General features: G+C 57.7%; 2 protein-coding genes across 10 annotated transcripts in view; both read left to right on the top strand.

The window, feature by feature from the left end:
* The window catches only part of CARD11 (caspase recruitment domain family member 11), a 110,603-nt gene extending 91,501 nt beyond the window's left edge, over positions 1-19,102 (top strand). For 3 of the 9 annotated variants that reach the window (XM_082714187.1, XM_082714184.1, XM_082714188.1), the window contains 14 exons: positions 499-581; positions 1,708-1,805; positions 2,685-2,737; positions 4,109-4,241; positions 4,881-5,082; positions 5,486-5,612; positions 7,438-7,678; positions 8,252-8,348; positions 8,743-8,838; positions 10,399-10,534; positions 11,748-11,927; positions 15,471-15,595; positions 16,604-16,719; positions 18,425-19,102. In XM_082714187.1, the coding sequence (XP_082570313.1) occupies positions 499-581; positions 1,708-1,805; positions 2,685-2,737; positions 4,109-4,241; positions 4,881-5,082; positions 5,486-5,612; positions 7,438-7,678; positions 8,252-8,348; positions 8,743-8,838; positions 10,399-10,534; positions 11,748-11,927; positions 15,471-15,595; positions 16,604-16,719; positions 18,425-18,629 (1,892 nt within the window). In that variant the 3' untranslated portion in view covers positions 18,630-19,102. Of the gene's footprint in view, positions 1-498; positions 582-1,668; positions 1,806-2,684; positions 2,738-4,108; positions 4,242-4,880; positions 5,083-5,485; positions 5,613-7,437; positions 7,679-8,251; positions 8,349-8,742; positions 8,839-10,398; positions 10,535-11,747; positions 11,928-15,470; positions 15,596-16,603; positions 16,720-18,424 lie in introns of all 9 variants that reach the window. The other 6 variants (XM_082714185.1, XM_082714183.1, XM_082714186.1 and 3 more) reach the window with 2 other exon arrangements.
* On the top strand, positions 18,630-20,186 carry LOC309854233 (uncharacterized protein; the record flags this gene model as incomplete). Its single annotated transcript, XM_082713062.1, is given in 2 exon segments — positions 18,630-18,893; positions 18,895-20,186. Coding segments are annotated over 2 exon segments (1,101 nt in total), but the record flags the coding sequence as incomplete, so codon positions are not given.
* Between the last annotated feature and the right edge of the window lie 4,337 nt (positions 20,187-24,523).

Raw genomic sequence — 24,523 nt, 5'->3', positions numbered from 1 at the left:
GCAAGGCAAGGGCTGAGAGAAGTGTGCACAAAACCCCAGACAGCCCCCAGAGGAGCAGGAGGGCCGCCCAGGGCTTTACGGAGGAGGCCGCGGACTCTGGCTCCCGTCTCCTGTCGGCCTGTTTGGTAGAGACGGTGGGATCCGTCTTGAGGATAGGGTCCCTGGGCAGGGAGGTTTCCAGTCTACCAGACCCATGCTTCCTTTCCTGCTGTTTCACAGAGCGCCAGGTGGGGCCCCCATCTGAGTCCCAAGACACGGGACATGGTCCCAGGCTGCCCAGGACCTGGCGGCGGCAAGACATACTAGTGGGCAAGACCAGAGACTCTCTCCCGGGAGCCAACAGCTGGGGAAACAAGAGGAGGGAGGAGGCTGCCCCCCACCCTCCCTAGGAGAACAGGCCACCCAGACAGGCCAGCTCCCAGGTGCTCGGTGCTCACGGGGGGCTCTCAACCCCCTCTCCCCTGCCTTTCCCCTTTGCCTCCTGCCTCCGCGGGACAGGGCGAGGGCATGAAGAAGAAAGCACAGACGCCAGCCCCAGCTCCTCCAGATCCCTGCCCATCACCAACTCCTTCTCCAAGACGGTAAGCCAGCCGGGTCCCCAGCACACCCCCTTCTGGCTCAGAGCCCGTCCCCAGCCCCACCTCTCCGTGGGCTGCAGCAGGCCCACCCCCTTGCTTTGCGCTCTGTGCTCTGCCCAGGGCCTGCGAGCAGCCTCACTCCGGGGCTGCAGCCCAGACCCTCCTTATGTTTATTTAAAGATGTTTCCTCCGGCTCAGGATGTATTTACACCTTCTCGCTGCCTCCTTTCCCAATTTAACACTTGGTGGGAGGAAGAGAGGGGCCTCCGAGGAGCCGTAGGGAACCACACAGGCAGCCGCTGAAAATTCTACCAGGACTTCAGGTCCTGGGCTCCTCTGGCAGCCCCTGGGGGGCTAGCCCCGGAGGGGGGGGGGTTGCTGGAGCAGCTGGAGCCGCAGACCACACAGGCCAGGCTCCCTGCCCTTCCCCCAGTCCCAGCCCGCCCTCCTCACCCCCTTACCCCCCCAATCTGGGGGTCCCAACCCCCCCAGGCAGGCAGCAGAAGGCGTGGGATTAGAAATTCTAACCCCAGAGGCAAAGCCCTGGGAACCTTGTCAGCTCAGCTTCCAAAATCAGGCCCTGGGGGACCCAGAGGTTTGATAAGAAATGCCTTCTGTGTCTGGCTCTAGGGGGCAAAAGCCTCAGCTCTTATTTAAGGCAGCCCTTGCCAGGAGCCAGCAGGCCTTCCTTCAAAGGGTCATCCTCTAGCAGCCGTGCCATTTGGGGCATCTGTCGCTGCCGCCACCACCAGGCCCCGGGGTCTTCCTCTCCAGAGTCGGGGTTACAAGCCCGGTGCCGCGGGGCCCGTGGAACCCAACCGAGCAGGGTTCAAGGCACAGCCCTGCACCCACACCTTGCAAGCCCCACCCTCAGCCCCAGCGGCCTCCCTGCCCCCGCCCAAGGCTAGCAGATGTGCGAGCAGATGTGCGCCCCACTCTGGCTACAGTTGCCCTAAGCGGCCCCCGGCTGAGCGCAAGCCTTCTCTGGCCAAGGTCACTGCTGAGAACCAGTTTGCCTGCCCCTGTTGGGGGCAGGGACGCATCCACGTGCATTTGAGCCCCTGTATCTGTAATATTTGTGCCCGCGGAGGCACAGGGCTCCCCATCGCGCATCTGTGTTTCAAAGCAGCCCCACCGAAGCCGCTCCAGCATCATGTCCATCACCGCCGAGCCCCCCGGAAACGACTCCATCCTCCGGCGCTATAAGGAAGACGCGCCTCATCGCAGGTAGGTGGCGGGGGGTGCCCAGAGGGCGCCCCACAGTCTCCACACCCACTCACTCAGCCCTTGAGCCAGCCTCGCGCTGCCCAGTTCACCGGTGAGGCAAGGCTCAGAGAAGGCGCTTGGTTTTCCCAGGGTCGCTCCGCAAACTGCCAAACGCCATAGCCTACGTCGGTTTGCCCCGCTCGCGTGGAAATCAGGCTTTTCCTGCCAAGAGCCATAGACCCCAGCAAGAGTCTCCCCATTCCTGCTTCCCTTCCCTTTTCCTCACCTCTGGGAAACCATCCGTCCCCACCTGGGGAGACCGCAGTGGAGGTGTTCCCTGGGCACTCAGATGCTGCGGGTCAGCGGGACATCAGACATCTCATGCTCGGCTCGGGATTAGAGATCCCTGGGTGGTTTCCAGAAGGTCTGGCAGCACCCAGCACCCTGCAGGGTGGAATCCATGTCCCTGAACTGTCCACGGCCTGGTGTGGGCCTCGTGGCCGTGGGGAGCTTAGAACTCAGAGCATGTGTCCTGTCTTGTGTAAAGGGCACCGTCAGCCATGTAGGCCCATCCCACACGGTGGCCTGAGCTCGAGTGGGTGCTCAAGGCTCTGTGTCAGGAAGGGAGTGAGTGGGAACCAGCCAGTGGGGCTGTTGGGATGCTGCTGACCGGCCCTTGATGAGCCTCCTCACACCGGCCACCTGGGACACCCTGCTTCCAGTGGTCCGTCCAGCTCTCTGGCCACCTTCCCCTCCTGCCCCCATGCTGCCCTCTCTAAGCCAAGGCCTCTCAGAGAGCCAGAACGTTCCAGGATCTTCCCCCGCCCTCAACCACGGCACACAGCCTGGGAAGCTCCTTGGGTCACCTGCCCTTCCCCGTGCCTCCCTTGTGTCTTGCAGCACAGTCGAAGAAGACAATGACAGTGGCGGGTTCGACGTCTTGGACTTTGACGGTAGGCACCGGGCGGATCTCAGAGGCACACCTGCGTGGTGGCTGCCTGCCGTCTGGCGGGGCACGACCGTGTCACCCACACTCCGGGCCTTCCAGCTCAGGGCAGAGCCCTGCGCCTCCTAGCTCCACATGCGGTGTGGACGTTGAGAGGACAGTGTTTTCCTTCCCTTCCTCCCTGAGACTAGAGGTGTGGGGCAGACGAGCCCTGGGGAGACTGAGGGTGGGCAGCAGTCCTAAACTGGCCCCACGGCAGAGCCATTGTGACAGAGGCGACGTTCCCTGGGTTTACAAGAAGTTCTGCAAAGGCTGGGAACGAGGGCTCAGTTTCCAGGGAGCTGCAGCCCCTTACAATCGGGGCATGGGGGGGGGGGGGCTAGGCCAGCGCACATGGAACCCCCACAGCCCACTACACCTGGGGCACAGGACACAAAGACTCATCCCCGAGTCCTTGCACTGCCTGACCCCTGGTAGGGCTGTGATGTACCCACCCCAAGCACCTGCCTGGGTGGGCAGAAGACAGATGGGTGGGAAGGGTCCAGAAGCCTCCTGGAGATGCTCCCATGCCTCCAACGGCTCCTCCTCCGCCGGAAGCACCGGGCTGGCCCCCACGGCCCCAGGTGGGCCTGCCGCCCTCTCTCGTTCCCGGGCTTCCCCCAACCTTGCCCACACCCTCAGCGGTTCAGGCTGCCAGCAGATACGATGAAGGATTAGCAGCTCTCCCTAATTGGGGACCATCAGAAGCTATCAAGTGTTAAAGAGAGGTTAGCACCTCATAGAGGCTGGGTAATGAGAAGAATTGAAGGAGTTTTGGAAAGGGGAGAGCTCCAAAGAGAATTCTGGGCAGCCATCCAAGGCATTCTGCAGCGTCAGGACAAATTCCCGATGCTCAGAGGCCTTTGTTACCAGCTCAGAGCTGGTTTGCACGTCCTCTGTTCTGGCGCCTGGGCTGCAGGGAGCGGGTGTCTGACTCCTGAGGCCTTGGGGTCCCACTGAGTTGGGAAGAGGGGTCAGTCCTCCATCCAGAGTCTGCCCTGCAGGTCCCACCCCAGCCCGCAAGCCTAGAAGCAGCAGATGTAAGACCTAAGGTGGTCCTGAGATGAAAAGATGGACCCCAATTCAATTCTGCTAGGGCAGACCCCTTCCCTACATATAGACGCAGGAGTCTTAAAAAGCAGGTAGCTGGCAGGGCTTCCCATTAGAAGGGCCTCAGAGGCAGGGGCATGGTTTTTTGGAAGAAGTTTCAGTGCAGCGTCTACGGCCAGCCTCCTGGCCCGGGGCCCAGTGGGAGAATTTCCTGGGAGGCAGGCGGGGAGCAGCAGGAGCCACCCTCCCTGTTCTGCGGGTTCTCACGAGCACACTGGCCCCTTTGCAGACGACAGTCACGAGCACTGCTCCTTCGGACCCCCGTCCATCCACTCCTCCTCCTCCTCCCACCAGTCTGAGGGTCTGGATGCCTACGACTTGGAGCAAGTCAACCTCATGTTTAGGAAGTTCTCTTTAGAAAGGTACCCCGGTGGCGGGAAAGGGGAGCCAGAGCTGGGGGAGGGGACGGCCGAGGGGACCGCAGGGTAAAGCCTGCCAACCCCTAGATCTCCCAAAATAGGACCATCCAGCTCCCCTGGATTCTAGGCTCAGAGGGTCCCAGAGCCGGAAAGCATTTCCCCGGACCCCGATCAGGCCCAGAGAGGAAGGGGCCTGTCCAGGGCCCCCCAGAGAGGCAAGGGGGCAGCCCTTGATGTCCATCGGGCCCCCACCCCACCTGAGAGGCGGGAAGCCTGGTGACCGGTGCCGACGGCAGCCGTCCACTCCCCGGTGTTCGAGGAGGAGCTGAGCAGCCCGTTGGCACAGACGTCCAGTGGGAGAGCTCAGTGTGGCCGTGGCCACGGGCTGGGGGGGACAGCGATGGGACCCTGCTCCTCCTCCTTGGCTGTGACTCCTGGGCAGTGAGCACCGGGCTCCGTCTTCCAGTTCCCGAAATCTAAGCTCCCATTCTCACCTCTGGGTTCCCCCCATCCCACGAGTGCCAGTTACACCTCCCAGCCCAGGTGGCTTCTCCTGCAGCACTGCAGCCCGTGGGAGGGGACCCTACCCTTGGAGGCCTACCGTGGGGCATATCCTAACCACCGCTCCCTTCCCTGACCCAGACCCTTCCGGCCATCTGTCACGTCCGTGGGGCACGTGCGGGGTCCCGGGCCGTCGGTGCAGCACACCACGCTGAACAGCGACAGTCTCACCTCACAGCTGACCCTGCTCGGGGGCAACACACGAGGCAGTTTTGTCCACGCCGTCAAGCCGGGCTCCCTAGCCGAGAAGGCGGGCCTCCGTGAGGGCCACGAGCTGCTGCTGGTGAGGGGCCGGGGGCCGGGGGAGGTGGCAGCACAGCCAGAGTAGGGCCCAGGGCTTTCCCCACTCCTTCCACACCTGTGCTCACAGAGGGCACACGCACCCGCAGGAGGGAGCAGGAGGGGGGCAGGCCTGCAGCCCGTCAGCCCAGTTCTCTCCAAAGGCCCCCGTGTGTGTGCATGTGCGTGTGCCTGTGTCTGGAGCTCGTATGCACACACACCTGTGCACACACATCAGCCCACGGGGAGGCAGATGAGTTTAAGTGGGCCACTTCCTTGACTCTTGGTGACCTTGAGCTGGTCACACTTTGGGGAGAGGGGCTTTTGTTTCCCCGGCCGGGCAGCCTCACCCCTGTAGCCCCTCCCGCCCGTGGACCCCAGAAGAACAGTGTGTCTCTGATACCCAGGTGGAAGGCTGCATCAAAGGCGAGCGGCAGAGTGTCCCCCTGGACACGTGCACAAAGGAGGAGGTGCACTGGACCATCCAGAGATGCAGCGGCCCAATCACCCTGCACTACAAGCTCAACCAGGAAGGTAAGGCCGCCACGCCCACCTGTGCACGGCCACGGCCAGCAGCGCACCCGTGTGGGTAGGGCCCTGGATAAGCGGCCTCCACATTCAGTGGGAGGAGCGAGCTGGTCGCAGCCCCATCGGGAGGGTCTGACGGGACCCTAGCAGGCAGGGGAGGGCAGGTGAATGGGAACCCTGGGATATCTCAGTGTAGACAGCCTGTTTGGCCACATGCAGACAGCCGGACCGGGCAGGAGGAAGCAGGGGCCTCTGGCTGACAGCCTGCTCCCTGCCTGGCCTGCCTCACCCCTCTCCCTGCCCAGTGGAAGCTTACTTCCTGGCCCCAATGGAGGCAGGGACTCCAGGCTGGCCGCCCCGGCACCAGCAGGGCCACCAAGCCACAGTCTTGGCCATGCCTTCTGCTCCGTGGTCGAGGCTCCAGGACCATCTCCAGAAGGCCTCCCTCTCTTGTCATCTGGCCCCAGCAGGGCTGCGATCCTGGCTCCTCTTCCTGGGCTACGAGTCCTGGGCAGTGAGCACCAGGCTCCACCTTGCAGTTTCCAAAGACTAAGCGCCCATTCTCACCTCTGGGTTATTTTTCCTGCGTGATTGTCTCTGCAGCTGGATCTTATTTTTAACCACTAGGACTCATGAATGTTTCAACAGAGAATAAATAACCACTTTCTCTCTAGCCGCTCCCCACTGCCCCCTGCTAGCGTGCACTCCTTCCCGGCAGTGGCTGGTTGCTGGGGAAGATGACTGTGACGGCTCTGTCCCCACACACAGGGACCAGCAGCTCAAGCCTCCTCCTCCTCACGCGGGCAGTCTCCTTCCCTCTTCCCAGCCCAGCTTTCCAGCCCAGCAGAAAGTCTCTGGGCAGCACCCTGCCCACTGGCCAGCAGTCCCCTGAGTTGAAGCTCTGTGGTCCAGAATTCAGGGTCAGAAAGGTCCCGCCTAGGAGGGTCTGTAGGGCTTTTCTCTGAGTCAGCAGAGAGCTCATATAGCGATGGGCGTTAACTCTGCCCAGGGGCGCCCTGGGGAGCTGGAAGGACCCGACCAGCCAGATCTGGCTTCTCCAGAAACATTGACCAGACAGCCCTGCTGGCAGGTTCAAGCCTCCCCCAGTGCGTGTGGTGACGACACACAGAGCCTGACTCTTAGAACGGTTTATAGCTTCTACTGGGTTAGGCAGCTCTGCGGGGGACGGGGGTGGTCTGATTTAGGGATTTGCATTATGGATTTATGTTATAGACATTCAGTTTGCTGGATTTATTGTATTCGAGGTTTATGCCCTGCTTTCGTCCAGAGGGATTTGTACACACATACTGTAGAGGACAGTGGCATTAGATAAGGTTAAAACAGCACACAGTGTGGTCCTACCACTTGGGAAGACCTTTGGGTGGTGTCTGGACAGCTACGTGTGTAGATAATCAAGGACCTAGTGATTGCACTTCCGTGAGTACAGCCAGGAGAAACGAGAGCGTGTGTCCTCAAAAGATACGTATGAAACTGCTCCCAGCAGAGCGACATGTCACAGCCAAACCCTGGGAACAGTGCAGCTGCGCACACAGCAGAAGAGCTAAATGAAAGTGTGGAGGGCGTCATAGCGGAGGTCCCAGACTTGTTGCAACTTGGCACACAACTTAGCTGCGAGTTTCTTGGCAGCCAAGACAAAGAAGGAAACCCGCACAGGACACGGGGGAGTCCCTGCAAGCTCTAAGAGGCATGCGCCACTTGGGTGCATCCCCAGGGGCAGCAAGGAGGGAATTTGTGCCTGGAGGATCTTGGCAGCGGGAAGCCCTTCGCCGGCGGACAGCCCCCGCGTCCTTGACCTTCTCTCCTTGCACAGGGTACCGGAAGCTGCTGAAGGACATGGAGGAGGGTCTCATCACCTCGGGGGACTCCTTCTACATCCGGCTGAACCTGAACATCTCCAGTCAGCTGGACGCCTGCTCCCTGTCCCTGAAGTGTGATGACATCGTGCATGTCATCGACACCATGTACCAGGACAGGCACGAGTGGCTGTGCGCGCGGGTCGACCCTTTCACGAAACACGACCTGGACGTGGGCACCATACCCAGCTACAGCCGGTGAGGACAGAGCTGGTGCCGGGGCAAGGGAGGGGAAGAAGGGGCTGCCACCCAGCAGAGGGGCTCACCGGGGAACTGGCGCCTGCTGACCAGTGAGCCCCCCCCATTCCCTCCTCCTCCTGAAGCTCCCCAGCCGCCCATGGGTGTTTCTCCCTTGAGTCTTGTTGCTTCACTCACGCCCGGGAAACCATCCTTCAGCCATTGCCGGGGAATGCTATGGGGCTTTCGATTTTATGCTCTTTGGCTAGTCATGGTGAGTGCTGCCACAGGCCACCTCCCTGACATCCTCACGTAATTAGACAGCCATAGTGCATCCGTTAGACACGGCAGGTGTTGGTTAAGCACCTGCAGACTCCAGTGGTCACTCAGGCCGGCCCTGTAAGGTCAGCACCTGCAGACACCCCCTCCCAGGGCTCGGAGGAGGGATTTGCCATGGTCAGCCCTGGCCGCGGGGCTCAAACTGAGCTGCCTGGCATCATGTCCTCCCTGGGGTGGCCCCTGAGCCCCAGAGCTCCCCCTGCCTAGGGGCAGGCCTGGCCCTGAGGTTCTGCCCTCCTCTCCCGTTTCCCCCAGAGCCCAGCAACTTCTCCTGGTCAAGTTACAGCGTCTGATGCACAGGGGAAACCGAGAAGAGACAGACAACACCCACCACACCCTAAGGGCGCTCCGGGTAGGTACCCCTGTGCCCTGCCATCGGACACCTCCCACCCAGGGGCGGTTTGGAGAAGGCGGACACAGGAGCCACTAATCTCAAGGGTGATGGGCTATAGGGACTTTGGTTCCTTGGGAATGGGACAGCCCCTCCAGGAGGAGTCCTGCCCTTGGGGACCTTCCCCAGCAGGGACACAGCCTTTCCCCTGCATCTCTAGTCTCCGCTAGAACAAGGCCCCTCTGACCCTCCAAGCTTGCTCTCCATCTGGAATGCCTTGATTCCACGACTAATGCTTCTCCCCTTCATACCAAGGGGGCTGGAGGACACGTCCCTGGTTCTCAGTGGCCTGCCTCCATGGGCTCTCGCATCCTGCCGAGCCCAGCAAGTCTGACTGACTGATAACTGATTTCAGAACACCCTTCAGCCCGAAGAGCCACTTTCCACCAGTGACCCCCGGGTCAGTCCCCGCCTCTCTCGAGCAAGTTTCCTTTTTGGCCAGCTCCTTCAGGTAAAATGCCCCAGAGCGCCTATTGACTTTGCAATCGTGTTTGGCTATGTCTGTGCCCTCTTGCTGCCGAGAAGAGAAGACCTGATCAAAATAACTGCGCTCTGCGTTTGTATACCACTCGAAACTTTCCCCAGTGCCTCACGTTTCCCCTCCCATCGTGCCCTCACAGTGACAGGTCAGTGGATAGTCTCTGCACCTGTTGGAAACAATGTCACTTGCATAAAAGATGGGAGGAAGTTAAGGCTAGAAGATTTTAAATAACTTAGCTATTCAAATATTAATAGATCAGAAACAGTGAATCAAGACCCAAAAAAACAGACATCACAGGTGTCTAGGTCAGTTTCATCCCTCTGATCATGCATGAAATTTATCTCTGAGCATCATGGCAGCCAAGGGAAAAAGGGAAAGGTGCAGATTCTTTAAATCTTATCTGATCCCAGAAACATTTTAGTTCTCTGGGACCAGGAAAATGTTTCCCTTATGTTTAATTCTAAAATGGATTTTATTTTGCATGAATCCTTTTACAAGGACATTGAGTAGCACAGTAGGTGATAGCTTCAGAAGGGATTTCACATAAATGCAGAAGCATCCTCTGCAGCCTTATCAGCCCTGCTGACAAGAGCTAAGGGAGGAAGGTTAAGGTGTGGTCCCACAAGGGTGTCCCTGCGTTGGTACCATGCTAGTCAGACCCCAGCGGAGCTGGTATGTCACTCCACTTGCTCCATCCTAGTGTGAGAACATAGGAAACCCAGGTCACACCCAGCGGTGTGACCCTGAAACCAGGTAGATGCAGACAGGTACCAGAGAGATACTTAGGGAGGTAGAAGGAGCCCTGGAGAGTCTGAGCTACTCTTAAAGGCAGGACCACGTGAGACCACACAGTCCTGCCCATGTCACTGCCCACATCTCATGCAAAAGTCATAAACCTTGGGTACCCCTAGGCCCAAGGGCCGGTGAACGACAGAGCCCAACTGAGATCTCAGCTCCCTGGATTTTTCTTCCTGCTGCAGGAGGGTATGGAGAGATCAAAGCAGCTCAGACAGTCGGTGGGAATTTAGAGTCTGTGTCCACCATGGAGGAATCCCTCTCCACCCTCCAGGGCTCAACTCTGAATTGTACAAGGCGGGTACGCCCAGAGCACTTGGAGAAACTGAGGCAGGGACTGTGGAGAACAGTGTCATGGGAGATGGAGCTGTCCTGCCCACGCCGACCAGGTGGGGGCTCCCAGCCAGGGACCTTCCACCCATGGCTCCCCAGGAATGCACATGGGATTGCCAGAGGGACTCCCCGTGCACCCCACCTGCACCATACCCCTCGGCAGGCTTCAAGCCTGATTAGGGAGGAGAGTCAGCCTTTGTTTGCTTACTTACTTAGCAGTGATGTCCAAAATCGCTCAAGGACCCTTCCAGCCTGCTAAGTGTCTCCTATCTTCACGGGAGAATGTGACTGACCCCAGTCCCTGGGAAGAGCTGGGGTCCTACCAGAGGTCTCCCCAAGCCTGGTGGCGGCAGCTCAGTCCGGTTAGAAACAAGGCCCACCAGCCCCGCCCCTGTCCTCCAGTTCGTCAGCAGGTCCGAGAACAAGTACAAGAGAATGAACAGCAATGAGCGAGTCCGCATCGTCTCGGGGAGCCCCCTGGGGAGCCTGACCCAGACATCCCTGGATGCCACCAAGCTCTTGACCGAGAAGCAGGAAGGTATGACGTTCCTGGATGCCACCTAGCTCTTGACTGAGAAGCAGGAGGAAACCTGGCCCCTCCCTACCTCTTGCTGGCATGGGGGCTTCCGGGGGTCCGGGCAGGTCCTGTGGCTCCCCACCAGGGGTCTGGTACACACACTCCCTCGAAACAGGTTCCACCCTGGGAGGAGCTGCCAGGGGACTTGCCTGGCCTTGGCCCCGTGGCGCACACAGCCTGCCGGCAGGGGTGGGAGAGGAGGGCGTCCCGCCAGGCTCACCCCTCACAAACACTCGCTAGCGTTGGTTGGAGCCCAGATGCCCATGTTAATTGGAGCTGTTTGCTGTGAAGTGTTCACTTATTGATTTCTCTCCCCACTGCATGCTTCTTGCCATTTACCAAGCCCGCCCGGGGTCCCCGGCTGCACGGGCCCCTGTGGAAGGGGACTGATGGCGAGCCAGCCTTCCCAGCTGCCCTCATGGGGCCAGGTGGCCCAGGCACAGATGGCAGGAGGGCCTGGGCTCCCCTCCAGACTGGCCCTCTGACAGCCAGGTCAGGGGACCAAGGAAAGGACAAGCCGCCGGTTTCTGGGGCTGTGGTTCCTGGAGCTGCCCCAGGCCATCTCTGGGCCACTCCCCACACACCAGCCAGAGAGGCTAGAAAAGGCAGAAGGGAGGCCACATCATCCCCTGCCTTTGGCCCTGGTGGCTTCCCAGAGCTCCTGAAATAAGCCCCAAGCCCCTCTTGGCCGGCCCTTCCCACCCAAGCCCCCTCGTCCGCTCCTGACGGCCCCTCACTCTCCTTCTGCACCCCCCATCCACCCTCCCCTTCAGGGATAGCTCTTGCTCCAGCTCTTCTCACCTGGCTCCTTCTCTAAGCACTGGCCGCAGTCCCCGACTGTCCTCAGAAAAGCCATCCTTGCCCATCCTGCTCCCACTCCCTTCTTGAGAGCTCAGCACTGCCGCCCAGAGCGGTGGGGCTCATTACAGGCCTCTGACCTGCCTCCAGCCGCCACCACCTCCCTGAAAGCAGGCACCAGGAGGCAGGGCCATGGCCCCAGCTGCCCAGAGCAGGGCCAGGCCCTGGGTTACTTCGTAAACACTCCCAGATGGCCAAGGGACATCTTGGTTCCTGCAGACCCCGTGGGGTCAAAGAGGCTCCCAGGCCCTCCGTGCCCTGCACCCCAGCGGGCAGGCCGGGGTCTCACTGCTGGCTCTTCCCTGTCCCCTCCCAGAGATGGACCCCGAGAGTGAGCTCAGCAAGAACCTCAGCCTGATCCCCTACAGCCCGGTGCACTCATTGCACTGTGAGCGCCGCCGGCCCGTCCTCTTCACGCCCACCATGCTAGCCAAGGCTCTGGTGCAGAAACTGCTCAACTCTGGGGGTGCGATGGAGTTCACCATGTGCAAGCCAGGTGAGTGCGCCCCACCGGCCAGGAGCGCATCCCGGGGCCACCTCCTCCACCAGGTCAGGTACAGGGGTGGGCAAGAGAGCAGATGGAAGGGCCATGCTCCCTCCTGGCCCGGTGTGCACAGGGAGGTAGAGTCACGGTCCCTGTCGCTGTGGCAGCCCCCTCGGAGTTCCCCGTGACCCCAGAGCAGGGAACCTCCCCTTCACCATTCACACCAAGGGTTCGGGATGAAGGGCACAGGGTCAGTTAGAGGACGGGACTTGGGGTGCCCACTCCGGCCCCTTAGGTAAGAGCCGAGCCATCCCTCATCACTAGGGCGCCCGTGTCCTTGATGTGGCTAGGGGACCATGGTCAGACACCCGATAACAGAGGGCTGAGCCCCAATCCTGACTGCAAACTACAGTCGTCCTTAGCATCATCTGTATTTAATTCGTGGCCATCTGGGACCCCCGTATCAACTGAAAGTCACATGTCCAGCGGGGCATTTGTTATAATAAAATACACGTAACATAAAATTTACCACTTCAACAGCTTCAGGGTGTCCAGTGCAGGTCTGTTAAGTATACCATATTTGCAGAACTTTTTCATCTTCTTAAAATGAAACTCTGTCCCCACTAAACCCTCAGTGCCCACCCCAAGCCCCGGGTGCCCATGTTACTCTTTGTCTGTGTAGATCTGACTTCTCTGCGGGCCTCATGTGAGGGAAGTCATCCGGTGTCTGTCCCTTGGCCTCTGTCTTCAGTCACTCAGCATCGTGTCCTTGAGGTCCGACCCCTTGGTAGCCGGTAGCAGCACGTCCTTTCTCGTTAAGGCCGAGGGACAGTCCCCTCTGTGTCTACCTCACCGACACTGGTCCTGTGCCTTAACAGCAGTCGTGCTAGTGGATGTGACGTGCAGACCTCCAGGTTTTGGGTTCGCCCTCAGAGGTGCAGTTTACATACAGCAACATGCCCCCATTTTCAACGTGCCCTTGAATGAGTCTGGGCGGGTGTCTGCACCCCACAACCCAACCACGAGCAGGAGACAGGACATTGCATCCCCTCGGGTTCCCCTCCACCCCCTGCCCCAGGCGCTGCTGATCTGTTTGCCATCACACATTGGTTTGCATTTTCTAGACTCTTCTACAAACAGGACCATGCAATGTAGAATCCCTTGTAACTGGCTCCCTTCACCCCACCTAATGTTTTTGAGACCCATCCGTGCTCCTGCTGCTTGCAGAGTCCCATCCCTGCGACCCAAGCGGCCGTATCCATCCACCAGGGGTCCTTTCTGCAGACCTCGTGTGGGTTTCTCATGTGGGTCTGGGTCCGGGAACGTTCAGAACCATCACAGGGTGGGGTCCAGATATCACGAGCATTCTCTCCTGCTTTTTGCCACCTGCATTCATCAGTAAGCCCTAACACTGGGGGGATGGCCTGAGTGGGAGCAGACCTCCCTGCTGATTCCCGGGACGCAGTGCCACACGCAGGCTTCTCCTGCATGCTGGCACTGATGACCCTGAGCTCTCCCTGGATGCCCGGCTCAGTGGGAAGTGAGAGGCTGCACCCCCAGTGCCCACCCCATGGTTTAGACCCTCTATGCCGGGAGGGCCTCGGCAGACAGTGTGGTTGGTGGGAATGAGCATGTTCCTTGAGGCGAGTGGTCTCTGGGTTAGGTTCTGCCCTTCCCATCGCTCCCAGCTGTTTATTTGGGGCAGGGTATCAAGCTCTCTGTTCCTTCTGCTGCAGAACTAGGATAATAGTGGCCACTTCTTCTAGAAGTTAGAAGCTCATGGATGGCCAGCGGCTACCCTGGGGCCAAGGACAGCATGGGTTCCAGGTTCTTAGCCCCCCCGACATGGAGCAGGCGGGTGCAGACAGCTCATTGAGTCCTGCAGCTGCCGCGACAACCCCCACCTTTCTCAACAGGGTCTGCATGTCTCCAAGGCCCTCCCAAGCCCAGCTTCAGGTGTAGGAACCTTTCAAGGGTGTGCAACCCCCGGCTCTGCCTGCCTATCTGGGAACCTCACACACTCTTCAGGGAGGCTCTGGGAAGAGGACCTCACTCCTGCCTGAGGCTTCCTCCCTGGCAATACGAGATTAGGTAGAAAGCCGATTTAAAAAGCCCACTTAGCCGCTCTGAATCCTACAAATGTGCTCTGTCTTCCCTTTGGTGCATTCACAGCCAGGCAGCTTGGGCACTGTAGGGGGGGCCTCCCTCCCCCAAAATCACCTTTGGCCCCTCCCATGCTGGCTCTCCCACTCACTTCCAGTGCACAATGTAGCGAACACGCCAAATCCGCGGGCTAGTGTGGGCTGCCCCGGCCAGCCTGGGTCTGAGCAAGGAATTCCAGTCCTGGACTGACTCTACCCTCTCCTTTCATAAATGGAGAACCTGAGGTTGAGAGATTAAAGATGTGTTCATGGTCACCCAGCAGTGAGTTGGGTCTCCAGTATATACCTCCTCTTCCAGGAAGCCTGCCTCTTCCTCTATTCCCTCCAGACCTCCTCACTGCTGCCACAGTAAATAGCCCATCACTGTGCCTACTAAATTGTTTCGTAGCTTCCTGTATCCCGCATTCTTCTCCCCAGCTGTGTCATAGGTTCTCAAGTACAACAACAGCTATGTGTTTAGCATATTTTTATTCTAATGACTGATTCTTAGATTTTCAATAAATGATAAATTTCAACAAAAATTAACTTCAGGGATGGGCGGATGGATGGAGGGAAGGTGGGGGGATGGATGAATGGGTGGGTAGTTGGATGAGTACATAGATGAACGGGTGTATTGGTGGATGGGTAGAGAGATAGATGGATAGCTGGAGGTGGGGTGGATGGTTAGATAGGTAGGTGGATGGATAGCTGGGTGGATGGACGGTTAGATGGATGGGTAGATTCGTGGAGGGATGGTTAGACGGACAGATGGCCGGTTGGATGGGTGAGTGAGTAGGTGGTTGGATGAATGGTTGAACAGGTGGGTGGATGAGTAGATGGATGGATGAATGGATAGATAGTAAGTGGATGGATAGATGGTTGCATGTGTGGATGTGTAGATGGAAGCATGGATGGGTGAGTGGATGAATGGATGGGTGGATGGATGGATGGATGATTGGTTGCATGGGTGAATGGATGGATGGTGGATGGGTAGATGAATAGATGGATAGATGGATGGATGGATGGTTGGATGGTTGGATGGGTGGATGGTTGGGTGGATGGAAGGATGGATGGATGGTTGGTTGGATGGTTGGTTTGATGGATGGATGGCTGAAAGGTTGGGTGGGTGGACAGTTGTCCATCCTTCACGATAGACAACTCACCAGTATTGCACTTCAGTGTCTGAGCTACTTTGTCCAATGAAACTTAATGCTGAGAATTTACCAGCCAGCTCTTCTGTGGGATGCTGTGGGAAGTGTAAAGAAGCCCTTGACCTTGCCCTTGAGAAGCCTCACAGTCTAGTACAGGAGCTAGGGTTCATTTAAACGTGGCCCGAAGGGGATCAAGGTAGTGTTCTGTTGAGCCCAGAAAGGGGAGGTTTGTGCTGCCCTCAGGACTGGCCCTCTGTCCGCAGACGTTGTCACCAGAGACGAGTTCCTCAGGAAGCAGAAGACAGAGACCATCATCTACTCCCGGGAGAAGAACCCCAACACTTTTGAATGTATTGTTCCCGCCAACATCGAAGCTGTGGCCGCCAAGGTGAGGTGGAGTTGGGGGTTGGATGGGGTGAGACCACCAGTGATATTTGTAAGGCGGCCTCAGCCGTGGACAAGGGTGGGGTACAGAGTTGCTCTGATCTCCCTGTGGGCAAACCTCCTCCTTCTCCTTTTCTCTTCTGCCCCATGTTCCTCTCCACACACCCTCATTCTCTGGGGTCTGACATGCACGTTGACAGTTTGAAGCCACCTTCTATTTCTGATGGCTCCCTGGCCCTGGTCTTCCCAATTCACTTCGCCCAGGGTCGTGTGCCTGTTTGTGAGAACAAGGGCCAAAGACAGGGCGTGTGGGTCAGAGAGACAGGCAGAGAGAACAAGTGGGCACCAGGAGTTCTATTCCCCTCAGAGGGAAGTTGGTAGCAACTAGAGAAGTATCTGCATGCATTCTAGAATCTTCGGCAGCCAGACAATATGGTCCTTATTGGCCCCAAGCATTGAGTTCTTTCTCCTTCCGGGGCCCTTTCCAAAGCAAAGCTAACTGTTGAGTGCTGCCCTAGCATGTAGGGTGTCAGCTCTGCAGTGGATGGTGACTGAGGGGTCACACGGAGATTGTCCTTCTTCAGAAGCAGTGAGCTTCTCGGTGCCAGAGAATCACGCCTTGCAGATGCTCCCGGGACTGTCCAGCCCCACCTCACTTTTCGGGGGTTTTCTACCCTTGATAGAACCACCAACGCCTTCGTAAGCAGAAAGGGGTAGCAGGTGTTCCTGAAGCTGATTTTGCTTTTCATTAAAACTCACTCATGCCTCCTGCTTCCCCTCGGGCTCGATGCCTGTGTCCTGGCAGCACTCACTGCTGTGCATAGCCTTGTGGGACCAAGTGTGCCAACAAGCAGGGGTCAGGCTTCACCTGGTTCCCTGGTGCCGCTGGGGGCGCTCAGGGCTCTCTCGCCCCTATCCCTGTCCCGCAGAGCCTGACCCTACACCATGGGCCCCGCCCCCGCTACCCAGAGGGGCTGGAGGAGCTACTGACCACTGGCCGCTGTGCTTGCAGGACAAACACTGTCTGCTGGAGGCCGGGATCAGCTGTACCAGGGACTTGATCAAATCCAGGATCTACCCCATCGTGCTCTTCATTCGGGTGTCAGAGAAGAATATCAAGAGGTTCAGGTAGAGCTCAGAGACCCCTACCGCCGGGCTTCCTGCAGCCCCTCCCTCCTTGCCATACCTCTGGGGTTGCCACTTAGAACCACTGGGCACTTGGTCCCCCTGCTCTCTGTTTAGGGTGCCTGGCTGTGCCTGGCTGCCATCCAAAGCAGACTTGACCCCCAGCCTCTAGCAACGGAGAAAATAATACCCAGAGCACGTCCAGAGGGACGAGGACCAGGGGGAATGGATGCAGGCTGCAGGCAGCTGGGGAAGGGAAGCTGACATTGGAGCAGCCCTCGGGCTGCGAAGGCAAGCAGGGCAGGTGCTGAGGGAGAAGAGCCCAGACCTCGAGGCAGGGACAGCGGCAAGAGACCATGTGCTGGACTGTAACGGGGAGAGCCATCTCACAGCTGTGGGGTCCAGACCACGCCATTTGACATGATCTAACAGGACGTAAAATGCTCCTTCCCGTGCTGTGTAGAGACAGGGGTTAGGACCACCTGGGCGAGAGCTGGAACCCAATCCTCTTTTGCAGGCGATGAGGAAAGGTCTGAATCCATGTTCAAGGTCAAGCCCGTGGTATTTGTGGCAGGTTGGCTGTGGGGTTTGGCACCTGGCCATCAGGCAGTGCTATCCCTAACCCCAGTTCTCCCACACATACACAGCTGCAAGTGAGAAGAGGTAGTGAGGCCACTGGCCTCTTCCACCAAATTCTTCCAGTGCACCTACTAAGTGCCTGGCCCCGAGGAACCCACGAATGAGCACACAAGACCAAAATCCCCACCTCGCCACCGCATACACATTGTGATGGGTGCTGTCCGGAAACCCGAGATGGCCTCGTGATGGCGAGGCTCAGGGGAAGCCTCACACGCTGCAGGCGGGGACATGGGAGCACACGGCCACTGCCGAAGATGGCGGCCCGGAGGGTCCTCGCGGGATGGCCGCATGACCCAGTGGTTCCACGCCAGGGCACCCTGCCCGGAGGAACCCAAAGCATCATCTCCGGAACAGCTCACAGCTGTGATGCAGCCTTAGAAAGGAAGAACGTTCTGGCACCAGTGACAACAGGGATGAACGTCGACGACACCAAGCTCCGTGAAACAAGCCGGGCACAAGGGGCAAATACTGCACGATTCCACTTACTCTAGGCCCCCGGACGAGTCGCAGACGAGTCGATGGTGACCCCAGAGGCCGGGGAGGGTGAGGGGGAGTTAGCGTGTTCGCAGATGTGCGGCTCAGTTTCGCAGGATGAGAAAGTTCTGGAGCTCGGTGGCACGGTGACATGAAGAGACGTAACACTACCGGCCTGTGCTCTGTAACAGCGGTCAGGACGGGAACTTTTACGTGTGTGTGACCATGATTATATAAGACTAAGCAGCGTAGCTCCCCTGCGCGGTCCATCAACTAGCTCTGAAAGATGGGAAAAAAAAAATTTTTAAGTAAACTAAAGGAAAAAAATTAAAAGATTTTTTTAAGCCCCACCTCTTGGGATTTCTGCAGGGACCAGAATAACGGGGCCCATGGCACGGTGGAGTGCTGGAAGGCGGCAGGGGGTGGCTGTGGAGTGGGCAGGGGAGGTCAAGTGGCACAGCACCCCCTGACCCCCACCCCAAGGCTCCCCCCGCCCAGCCCGGGGACAGATGGTCCCCTGGCCTGGGCTGCCGTGCAGCTCCCACAGCGCCCTGTGTGTGTGTGTCCCTTCCCCGCCCCTGCCCTCTGCCCACAGAAAGATGCTGCCACGGCCAGAGACAGAGGAGGAGTTCCTGCGGCTGTGCCGGCTGAAGGAGAAGGAGCTGGAGGCCCTGCCCTGCCTGTACGCCACGGTGGAGGCCGACATGTGGGGCAGCGTGGAGGAGCTGCTCCGGGTCCTCAAAGACAAGATCAGCGAGGAGCAACGCAAGACCATCTGGGTGGACGAGGGCCAGCTGTGAGGGGGCCCCCGGAGTCCGAGCGCAGCTCCCAGGGTGTCCGGACCCCAGCGGGCAGTGCCGGGGGGTGAGGGGGCTCGGTCCTCCTGGTCACGGGCCACCTCCCACCAGGGAGCCCCGGGACAGACGCAGCTGAGGGGACAGACACTCTCCAGTGGGGACGGGACGGGTTTATGCCCCCCGGGGCTGACCTGGCCCCACGGCACCAGCAGGGAGGCAGGGTCTCCCGAAGGACCCGACGCCAGGCCGGAGGCCAGCGGCCCCACGGAAGCCGGAACAGGAGATGAATGTAACGCGTGGAACAGGTGTCCTCCTTGTAGGCAGGGACCCTGAACACCAGGGCACCCGCCAGCCCTTGGAACACACCAGATACACCTTCCCAGGCAGGACAGTTGGGGCGCAGGGGGAACTGTGCCATGCTATTATTTTTCTTGCATTAAAATCTCTCCATTTCCTTGTTTTCAGCCTTTATAAAATTATGATTATTTCATCGTTGGCAGAGGTGTTCCACTTTTGCCCCCTCAGTAACCTGCAGAGCACTCGGGGATCGCTTAGGTCAAGCCCCATGTCCAGTGCAGGCGGGGAGACTGGACATCCCAGTTCATCCAGTTCACCCAGGACACACCTGAGTCACCCCTGGTCTTTGGGCGGGATGGGTCCCAGCTCCTCTTTGACTAAGCTACGTCCTGACTGTGGTGACAACTTATCAAGTCACTCTGGAACAGGACTGTCCTTCCATAGGCTGCTTGGGAGGTTCCCCCCACCCCCGTCCCAGACTCCAGCCCCAGAGACCAGGGCCCCTTACTCTGCTCTCCCCACACCGGGCTCTCTGCTTCTCTGCACGTCACGTTCATACATGCAGCCTGGCTGCTTCCTTCCGTTCAGCATGCGGGGTAAGGGTCTGGATTGGGTTTGCTCCCACTGCCTGAGGGCTGGGGCGGCAGGTGTGTGTGCAGGACAGCTGTGCTTCCCTCCGCAGCAGATAGCAAAGACCCTGTGGGTTCTAGAACCATTCTCCTCCTGGACTTCTTCATGCAGACTTTCCAAGTATGGACCTGACTGGGCGTGGCCAAAACCAGGCCAGTCCAGCCTGCCACCACACTGAGTATTTATCAAACGGGTAGGTGGTAGGATGGGCTTCCATCCCAGGTCTACGTGTTCATGGGAACCGGGGGAGAAACTGCTGGTTGACAGCCCACTTACTAACAAGATCCTGTTTTTATTCTGGGAAACGGTGTACAGCTAAGAGACCATATACCTCAGCCTCCCTTGCAGCTAGGGAGGAATCAAGAAAATGTAAGGCAATAAGGTTTGGAGGAAAGACAAAGCAGACAAACAGCCCTTCCTCTAGTTTCCTGCCTGGACTACAGATGTGATGGCTGGAGCTCCAGCAGTCACCTTGGACCTTGAGGTGACGTTGAGAATGGAAACTGTGCAAGAGGGTGGTGGAGAAGAAAGAGAAAAGGAGTCTGAGTCACTGATGGCACTTTGGAGCCCAGGGCTATTGCTTGGGTTTTGTTTACATGGGACAGAAATAAATTTTTATCTTGTGTTCAATGACTATTATTTCAGTCCTTGGTTACTTAACAGCTTAAAGCAATTCCTAACAGATACAGGAACAACTCTTAGTCTTAAATACCATGGGCATGAGTGGTTTAGGTTTTTGCCACATAGTCAAGATATGAATTACAAATAAAAGAGCTTTTGATGAATATCTTGGTCTTAAAAAACAACACTCTGCATCCTGTGGGATTTTTTAAATTTTTATTTTTTAGCATTTTGACACTTAGAAGTCAAATGAGCACCACAAAGCCTGGGGAGGTACAAGTGGGGGTGGGGGTGAGGGGTGTCCGAGGCAGGGGGTCTGGTCCCCTTGTCCCTCTTTGATGATGATTAGTCCCCGCACCCAAGACCCAGGTTTGCCAGAGAGAGCAACGCCTTTACAAAAATATATTCCCCCAAGAGCCAGTTAGTAAGGCTTTTTTTTTTCTTTTCTTTTCTTTTCTGAAAACAGCCCCCAGAATCAAGCTGGATGCACTGGGCCGGGAGAGGGCATGCTTCTGGAGGCCCAGCTGTGGTTAATTGTCCCCAGATAAGCCGTCCGCCTCTTGAGGAGCTGCAGGAGCTGGAAGTGGCGGCTTCTGTCTTGCTAGAGCTGTACGTTGAACAGTAAATTCTACCCAAGCCGGGGCAGTTGTGTTTCCACTCATACCCGGTGCTTCCTCTTAAAGTACTTAGAGCCAAGGGGACAGACGTGACCAGAAGAGGGACCCGGAATGAAAGGTCTGCTGATTTATTTCTATTTATTTATTTAATTTCAGATGCTCAGGCCTGGGCAGACTAACCAAACTCGTGGCTTGCATGCAATTTGGGAGGTGGGAGAAGACAAAGGGTGAAGAGACGACACACGTGGGGAAAGATGCCTGGAAAAAATTGGTGGTGGGCTCTCCCTCCTCTCTCCTGCACCCCTGAGCCATTTTCATCAGGTTCCAGAAGGCAGGCCTGTGTGTGTGCTAATAAGATGGGGCAGGAGGAGAGAAGGTCAGGAATGAGTTGCTGTGTTCTGGGTCAGTTCCCGATGGAACGGGGAAGTCAGCAGGAGGCTGGGGTTTGGCACCCCGGGGGGGTTTCAAAGAAGACCTCTGACATCATCTGCTCTAGCTCCAGGCTGCCTGGGAAGGAAAGTGGGACATGCGTGGGGCTGGGCGATGGGGAGACTGCAGCTCAAATTACTGCACCAGAGTCTGCAAGCCGTGTTTTCCCCTGGGAGCCAGCCTGGGGCTCAGATGCACAGTAGAGCTTGCTGCCTGCATAGAGAAACCAGGACCCCAGGCTCGAGAAGGAAGCCTGTGCCAAGGGGGTAACACCAGGGATAGATGCATGGTCTTCCTCCAAGGACACCAACCACACAGCTCAGAGCCCCAGAAATGGTGTCACATTTGTAGATCTACACTTTCCCGGGGGGGAGAAACGGCAGGCTTTCTCAGATTCCTGGGGTCCCTGCATCCCCAGATTAATGACCTGTGCTCTCGGGCTGGGAAAATATTAGCAGCTATTTTTTGAGCTCCTACTCTGTGCCAAGCACTTTGTAAGTGTTCTTTGACTTACTGACCCCACAACTCTCCTCCATGTTATACAGGAGAAGAAAAGCCCAGAGAGGCCAAGTAGCTAGACGAAGGTCACACAGCTGGAAAGCTGGAACTCCAGCCCGCCCCAGCTGACTTGCCAACTGCAAGCTTTGCTGGATCTTCCAGTTCAGAGGGCAGGGCTCTGGTGGCAACTGCCGGGCCTCTCTGCTCTCACAGTGACTGGGGACAGGCTCCGGGGTCCCAGGCAGTGGCTGGCTTGGGGCCAAGTCTCAGGATCAGAAGGGAGAGGATGTGTGTTTCCTCTCTTCCCCCGAGGCAGCCTGCTTGGGTTTCTACCTAACCAGGCCACACTTTGGAGGTGGGGAGGGGAGTGGGAGAGGGGCTCCTCTCTGAGCCCTGGCGTCCTGCCATCACAATGGCCTCAAAACCCACGGCGTCCCGGGTCACGTTCCCTGCGAGTGCATCTATCGGGTTGGCATCTCCCTCCAGCCCTGCTTTGCTCCCTGTCCTGGATTTGTCTTTGGCAGTCCTGCCAAGGTCAACCAGGATGTGCTGGCTGCTTGATGGGGAGATGCGCCTCCTAGCACCTGCTCCAGCCCCTGTGTTATCCAGAATGTTCTGCAGGGGTTCCAGCAACTTCCAGGAAGCCTCAGCCTGTGCTCTGATGACCTGGGGCCAGAGAAATCTCCAGGGGCAGGAGTCCGGGGGGCCGGGGGGAGGGTTCCAACTGAGACTGATCCTTGGTTTTTTTGTTTCCATTTCAAACCCCAGGAACCCAAACTAAAAGCAACAGGAAGTGTCCTACCCCCACCGTCCTGGCTCCCTCCCCACCGAGGCTGTGGGGCTTGGCGGGGGGAGAAACAAAACAGACCCTGAGAACAATTCAGACCATCACCCTTGAGGCCAGCAGAAAGGAGCCAGGAACCTCAGTGGGGGCAGAGGCTCCTTGGTTTTTAATCTATTTCTAACAGATAAAATATCACAGGCTTCAGAAGCATGTGTTAGAAGACGCCATCCACGTAGATCCTGTCCCCTGCCCTGTCCCCATCCCCCAGAGCCGCCTGCGCCCGTCCAGGCTCTTCGTGCACAGACGAGCTATGGTGTGCCCACTGCTCGCTTTGGTGCATGACAGAGGACACTACTCACGCTGTCCCATACTTTATACCTAGGCGCTCTCTCCCTATCTGTTCCCACAGCTGTCTAGTGTCCCCGGCAGGCCACCCCATCTTTTCCTCGTTAGATATGTAGGTCATTGGCAGGGACTAGCTGTGGCCCTGCATCTCTGAGAGGGGCTCTGCCTGGGTCACCCCACTCACTGCACAGCCCCCGGTGCCCTCCATCACAGTAGTACCCACTGACGGCCCAGCTTCTGTGGGTGAGGACCAGAACAGGCCTGGCACTCTGGTCTGGGGCTTTCTCCGTGGGCCTGTCGCTCGAGACCCACAGGGGCTGTCAGCGTGTGGCCAGCCAATCCTCTCTGGCCTTGGGGAAACTTGGAAGTTCTAAGACCCCTGCCCCTGGGGCTGCTCTCTGCTGCAAAGTGGTTAAGCAGGGTTTGGTGGGGGGAGCTTTGTACAGGACCCCACAGCACCTCCTGTCCTCCACTAAGGAATACCAGTCTACACAGGCCTAAAGCCAAATTCACACCCTCAGACCCCAAACCTGCCTTCCCCACCCACCCCGGCTCAATCCTGCAGCCAAAAACGCTAGGTGACACCCACTTTCTCTCACTGTGTCTCTGTCTCGCTTATACTCTCACTCATCCTGGAACTCTTAACTCCCTCCTGAAGCCATTCACCTCTCCCCATGGCCACTGCCACACTGGCCCAGGCCTCGGGGCTGGGCCTCCTTTTGCCTCTTGCTGTCAGCTAGGACACCCCCAAACCACACATAGCACCCCCCAACCACATCAGCCCTCTTGGTTTTTCTCTGGCTTCTAGGGCTCCGCACAGGCTGTTCCTCTTCTGATATGCTGTTCCCTTCATTCCGCCTCCCTCCTACTCATGCATCAGGTGTCCTCTGGGGGAGGACGGCTGACTTGATCTGACCTGAGGGGCACACCCGCCACAATTCTTGTCAGACCCTGTTGGGGTGACTGTCTTCACTGTGAGCTTCACAAGGGTGGAGAGCAGGTCTGTCTGATTTACCCCTCACACCTAGTAGCTGGGCACAGGCAGCTGCTGGGTTGGACATATAATTAAGTGCAAGTCATTGCATCGCCATCGGAGCTGCCCAGAGTCCAGCAAGGATGTAAGTGAGTGAAGTGGGCCATGGTAAGTCCATAGGGATAGGTGGGGACTGTGACAAATTGGCCAGCATGTAGTTCATCTAAAGGAGGTACGTTGGAACTCAGCCCCAATCACTTAATGTCATGTAGGAAGCAAACCCTATCTTACCAGACCTTCTCATTGTTCTAGAGAACAGTTGGCTTTCCTCTTTGGGCCAATTACCTCATTGTTACAAGATGACTGCCACAGCTCCAGACATCACATCCTCACTTCTGGTGCCCAAAACAAGAAGGGAAGATCTCTCCTTTATTGTGGAGGAATATGTTTCCCAGAAACCCCCAGTAGGCCTTCTCTGATGTCTCATTTGGCGAGTATTGAATCCTATACCCACTCTGGGGCTATGCACATTGTCACTCAAACATAGGAAACAGGACTAGTCCTTATGGGAAGAAACAACAACATTTACCACAAGAGAGCTTATTTAGATGGTAAATCTATTAGGAGGTGACATTTTGAGCAAGGGCTCAAAGGGAATGGCAACAAGCCATGGAAAAACAATGTGGAGTAAGAGTGTTCAAGC

The sequence above is a fragment of the Mustela nivalis genome (assembly GCF_964662115.1).
Source record: "Mustela nivalis genome assembly, chromosome: 19".
NCBI classification, from domain to species: Eukaryota; Metazoa; Chordata; class Mammalia; order Carnivora; family Mustelidae; genus Mustela; species Mustela nivalis.
This window is presented reverse-complemented; position numbering and strand designations above follow the sequence as displayed.